At 38.2% G+C, this 6,427-nt stretch overlaps 1 protein-coding gene across 1 annotated transcript in view; it reads left to right on the forward strand.

Annotated features, from left to right (window-relative positions):
* Positions 1 to 6,427, forward strand: part of ADAMTS5 (ADAM metallopeptidase with thrombospondin type 1 motif, 5) — a 73,730-nt gene that overhangs the window by 19,091 nt on the left and 48,212 nt on the right. Inside the window, exon 2 of the mRNA XM_006896026.1 lies at positions 1,469 to 1,601. Within this exon, the coding sequence (XP_006896088.1) occupies positions 1,469 to 1,601 (133 nt within the window). The remainder of the gene's footprint in view (positions 1 to 1,468; positions 1,602 to 6,427) is intronic.

The following is a 6,427-nucleotide window of genomic DNA, read 5'->3' on the forward strand; positions in this document are numbered from 1 at the left end:
GAAAATTTACAGAGACTTTGAATTTCCATTCATTCATTGTTGCACTTTTCTCCCTGCCCACCCCTCCCCCTGCCCCAAATTCACTCTTCTCTTTGAAAAGTAAGAGAAAAATTCTTTCATTGTTTTACAATCACTTCCCCCTAGGTCCACTCCACTATGCTGCCTTCGTTCTGGACTCCTGTTATAACAGTAAAACCTAATCACGTATCCCTCTTAAACTGTTTTCTCCTTCATCTGTTTCAATGTAGTATACATTATTTATCCCATCTTTCTCAGTCTCCCCTCAACCCCGATGTCAGTACCATTTTACAACAATATGTAGTATTTGTCCTTTTGTGACTGAGACATTTCACTCAGCATAATATCCTCACAGTAGCACTCTTATTAGGTTTCTGAGGTTATAGCTCTAAGGGAGTAGACTGCTTATCTTTCTGTCACAGAGAATGATTCAAACCACCAACCTTTCAGTTTGCATTCTAATATTTTATTTACTATGCCATCAGGCCTTAACTATGCTGTAAATGTTAAATAAAACTGTAAGCAAACAAAAATTCCTAATGTCCCTTAATATTAACTTAATATTTAAGATAAAACATATCATTTACAACACCAACATGTCAAAAATTTTGTCTTGTATAGTTTCTCTTTGTTTCAGTTTTAAAAAATGTTGGCATCCCTTTCATATGCATCAATACTTTTTAAAAGCCAACTCTAGAATGTGATTATATTCTCTTCAGTGAATTTCTTAAAATCTAATGAAGCTTTTTACTAGAAAAATTCATACACTTAACATACAAATGAACATAATATTATATTCATTTCAAGAGATTTCTTAAACCTTACAAAGTTCCAGTAGAAAATTCCTACAGTAAATGATAGGGTAAGAGTATAAAACTTTTGAAGATACTACTTCTGCAAGTTTTTAACAGAGGTCTGTGAATTGAAGGGAGATGAACATTTGAGGAATTATGCTTGTGTTATTACCATATATTCTCTAATCCAAATTACTGATAAATTTGTATTCTGCCACAAATACGTAGTGGCAGTTTGCCACTGTGATGGAAAATAACTTATTAGGCCAGGCTCCTGATAAATTTAGCATGAATTTGAGTAAGAATATTAGGGCTTTCCTAAGCAGGACCATATGTGAAAGTGATCTGTGACAGATGGGTCTGCATATATGCATTAGAGTTTTGTTGGGGCTGCCACTGCTATTGCAATAGGCAAGTTATAGTTCAGTGGTGTCTTTTTCAATGTAATCAAGTCCTATCATCCTCTAGTGCTCCTGGACGTCGGAGTAGCTTGAAAAACCTCACGCCTTGAGTTTGTCATTAGACCATTCCGAGATGAACAGGTGATACCATAAACATAGCCCGGTCTTGCCATCTGGGGAGAGGAAGTGGTTCTCCTTGGTGGCTCCTTCTGGATGTAAATTGATTTTAATGATTTCTTTCTTTCTCCTGGGCAGGATTTATGTGGGCATCATTCATGTGACACTCTGGGAATGGCAGACGTTGGGACCATATGTTCTCCGGAGCGCAGCTGTGCTGTGATTGAAGACGATGGCCTCCACGCAGCTTTCACTGTGGCTCACGAAATTGGTATGCGGCGCCTTTTCTCTTCCCTCGCCAAATCAAACACTTGTAACAGCTGCAGCAGGAACCAAAATACTGGGCAATTAATTCCAGATTTTTCCCGGTTTAGATGTACCGTTGAGGATTAGATGTGTTTATATTTGCACTGATGATGGAGAGAGAAGGCACAGAATGACACCCAGTCCATGTTTCCTTTCTGACAGTGTCACTTAGTTTAAGAGCAAGCTCTTCACTGTTGCTACTGTCCTTTTAAGTATCCGTCCCTAAATGACTCGAAGGCAAAATTTGTCACCGTTTTCTATGGAATGAACAATTGTTCCTTTTAGAAACTGTTCAAGATGGTAATAATTCCTCCAGGATGATATGTCTACATGTAAATTTAACATGTTTTAACATGTTTTACTTCACCTTGTGCGCTAATGTAGGCTCTCGTCAAAGACTATCCATCAGTGATGTCCTATAAACATTTCTGTCTTGTTCTTAATAACATCTAACGCTAAACTGAAAGTACACCAATAATGTTTAAAATGTCACTATCCCAATTTGCAGGTTGTAAGACACATTTAAGTTTTACAAATGTAAATTTAATACTGAGTTAAGAAAAGGAAAATACTATTATGCTGTAGAAGGATGGGCAGTCTCCTCTCGTGTCATTTGCTGCCTTTGAAAACCCACAGGAGAGTCAGTGATGTCTGTTCCAACTTGATGGCACACAACAATAATCAGTGATCCAAGCTAGTTTGAATATTTGAGAAGTGCAATATTTGAGAAGTCAAGTTTAGTGTTTAGTGTCTTGAATGAAATGCTAAAATTAAACTTGTCCGAGTTCAGTTCAGGCTGGTGGCATAGTTTGTAACTTACTGTGCTGCTAACTGAAAGGTAGGTGGTATGAATCTTACCAGTTGCTCCTTGGAACAAAGATGGGCAGTCTCTTTCTGTAAATACTTAAAAGCCTTTGAAACTCAATGGAGGGTAACTATGAAAACCTACTTGAAGACAGTGATTTTTTTGGCTTGGTGGAATTGGTTAAGTACTGTTGATTTGAGTACGACTCATAAAGACCTTATGAACTATAGATCTAAACCTTGTCCTGTCCTGCACGTGACACACTTAAATCCATTGTTGCAGACACTGTATCAGTCCATCTGATAGACTTTGGTTGGGCTCTATTAATGTTCAAATACTCTCTACCTGTGTCACATTGGTGTAATGATTTAAACTCTAGGCTTTAATTTTTGTATTTAAAATAGAAGGGAAATAATACTCATTTCATGAAGTTAGAGACCAAATTAAGTCCAAATTTCATTTCCTGGAGACCAAATGCAGTACAATTTAGATGCTAACTTTTATTTATATCCATGTATATTTCTGTTTTACTTTTTACTAAATAGTTCCTTTGCACCTAATGCTTATTGCTCTTTAGCATAATCCTTTCTGTGGCAAAATATGCTTTGATAATTTTTTTACTTTCCTGTCATATTTTTATTAAACAGGTTAGTAGGTTTGGTTAGGTGTTTTTGTTTTTATTTTAAACTAAAATCATAATTTTTAAATGGAAATTAAAACCTCTTAACATTCCTTGTGGGCAGAGAACATTTTCACAAGATGTTGATTTCTACTGCTCTGTTTTCTTTGGAAGTTAAACTAACTCCCAATCAAAGATTTAATAGTATAAGGCATTATATTGTAGCCATAAAATTGGAAGCTATGGTGAAACTTCCATTCTTATGTATAATTCATTACTTTAATTTTCCGTATTGACACTGTTTTTACCACCTAAACAGAACACCACAAGAATAAAATCTTGATGTAAATAATTGTCTATAATCATCAAAAATAGTAATTACATTTCATTAATTGTTTTGTTTTAAGAGCCATGGATTTGAGATGGGACACAGTCCTGTATCTAGGATGTGTTTTATCTTAGCAAATTATTTAAACACTTCTTTCTGTGATTCTTATCCTGTAAGATGGTAAGATAGTGAACCATGACTCTTATGCGCTGCATTAGATAGTTTGAAGGGATTATTTCCTCACTTGTCTATTATTCTATTCATCCATTCACTGCCACTGAGTTGATTCCAATTTAGCTACCTTCCATCAGGTTTTGAGACTGCAAATCTTACCAGAGAGCTCTAATAGTGTAATGTATAAAGAGTTGCACTTACTATAAGCCAAAAGGCCATGCCTCTTTGGTTCATATTCACTAGCGACTCTGTAGGACACAGATGGATAATTTCTGATTTACAAAATTTACTGAGTTACAAGAATTTTGTTCTGATGGACAAAAAGCTGATTTACAGCTTCTGAAAGCCATTTGGAGCTCAGCTCTGACTCAGTTCAAACTTGAAAGAAATGACTTTGATTAAAAAAAGAAATGCCAACAGGAGAATTTCTCCTGTGGAGTGACTGGTATAGTTGAACCATTAAAGATAAGAAGCCCTTTGGCCAGTAGTTTAACACTCTATAGAGTACAAGAACTCCTGTGTTGCTCATTAAAACCCAGCTCCGGTGGCTTAGTGGTAAGGTGTTGCGCTGGAAACCCAACGGTACATGGTTTGAATTCACCAGCTGTTCTGCAGGTTAAAAATGGACAGTCTCCTTCCATGTGATTAACTGCCTCTGAAAACTCACTGGAGGGTCAGCTTGGGTCGATTCACAACCGCAACATTGCCACTGAGTCAGAATCAACTCATGGGTGACCCTTCAGTGATTTCCAGAGGCTATAAATGATATGGAAGGAGAGTGGCATCTTTCTCCCACAGAGCAGCTGCTGAATTTGAGCCGTCAGCCATGGGGTTGACAGCATAACTCCTCATTCACTAGGCCACCCTTTATAATGGATAAAGTGTAATATAACTCTGTAATCAAACCAGCCAGTTGCAAGTTGATTGTGACTTAATGTAACCCCCTGGTGGTTTAGCATAGAACAGTGTTCTCTGAGGTCTTCAGTGACTTGTCTTTCAGAAGTAAATCACTAAGCTTTCCTTCTGAGGTAACTTGTTAGGTTGGAAACACCAACTTTTTGTTTAGTAGCAAAGCACATACCATTTGTACCATCCGGGATCTCCGAATATAGATTAGCAACCAATTACTCCATGAATTCCTACGTGTGTGTAGGAGGAAGAAACAGCCATGAGAACTGCCCGTAGGGTCAAATCAATGCTACAGTGGAAACTAAGAGAAATTAATTCTAGCACAAAAGGTTTATAATTAAACAGGGTTGATTTTAAAAGTACAGCAGTAATTAATTACAGTTATTCAGAATGAGAGAAAGCCATGAGAGAAGTTCTAAATTCCTGGGAAGACAGAAAGACACTAGGATGCATCAGGCTAAGAAGAGGAATTGTGGACACTACACTACAGAGCTCAATGTTGGCTTCATTTCATAGGATTAGACCCACTGCTGATAGGTGTAGACTAGATTGCCCTGTCATGTTTCCAAGGCTATACATTTTTGCAGCAGACTGTCACTTTCTCATATGAACAGGCTGTAGATTGAATCTACACATCTTTCTGTTAGCAGCCTAGTACCTAGAACCCTGCACCTCCAGCTATCCTTATCATAGGATTGCTGCTTTTGTTGTGAGGTGCTATCAGATTGACTGTGTCTCATAGCAATGTTATGAATAACAGATCAAAACCTTGCCCTGACTTTCACACTCTGCATAATCTCTCCCAAGCTCCAAGCCCACTGTTGGAATCACTGTCAGTCCATCCTATTGAAGTTCTCCCTCTCTTTTGCTGATCTTCTACTTTTCCAAGCAACCATTAGATTATGACCCCTCAGTCTTTCTTTTCAAAGGAGATTACAGGTTGAGGGAGGGAAGAAAAGCTTCTTCTGTCTATCCTATGTGGATTGTTTTCACACATTTACAGCACAGGGAAGGTTTCCTTTAAGAGAATTCCTCGTGCTGGAAATGGCAGCTTCTTAGGGGCTACATTGATTCTGAAGATAGTTGAGCTATAATTGAGTATCCCTAGAAACTCCTTTCCTAGCCCTCCTGCAGTTCTCAACTAAGAGTCTTTTGAGGTAGCAGCTTCAGTTGGATTTTGAGTGCCTTCCAGCTTGAGAGACTCATCTTCTCATATTTTAGCAAACAATGTTATTCTGCTGTCCATACAGATTTTACTTATAATTTTTTTCCAGAAGTATGTCTCCAGGTCTTTCTTTCCATGCTGCCTTAGTCTGGAAGCTCTGCTGAAACCTACCGTGGTTGATCCCACAAGTATGTGAAATCCGAGTGACGTAGCTTCTTCCCAGCAGCATGCAAGCTGCCACACACTGATAGGCAAATAGTAGATACACATGTGCGTGACCTAGTGGTAAGGGGTTATGCTGCTTATCTGAAAGCAGTTTGGTGAGATCGACCAGCTGCTCTATGGGAGGAAGATAGGCAGTCTCCTCCTGAGTGGTTTTAAACCTCTGAAAACTTTATGGAGGGTTACTTATGAGTGAGTGCTAACTCAATGACACATAACAACAGATGTAGAAGATAGAGATGTAGAGAAAGATATGCAGTTAATGTTAGGTTTTGTCAAGTAGATTATGACTCATAACAGCCTGATGAACAGGTCTGAACCCTGTCCTACCCTGTGCAATGCTCTTCATTTCTGACATATTTGAGCCCGTTGCTGCAGTCACAGTGTCAGTCCATCTTGCTAAAGGTCTGCCTCTCTTTCACCTATCCTTCACCTTTCCAAGCATGATGCCCTTTTCCGAGATAAAGCTTTGTCATCTTAGCTTCTAAGGAGTATTCTGGCTGTACTTTTTCCAAGATATTTTTTGTTCTTTTAGTAGTCCATGGGATATTCAGCATTCCAACACCACA

Source organism: Elephantulus edwardii, unplaced genomic scaffold, assembly GCF_000299155.1.
Source record: "Elephantulus edwardii isolate Elephantulus edwardi_28Jun2011 unplaced genomic scaffold, EleEdw1.0 scaffold00180, whole genome shotgun sequence".
Lineage (NCBI taxonomy): Eukaryota > Metazoa > Chordata > Mammalia > Macroscelidea > Macroscelididae > Elephantulus > Elephantulus edwardii.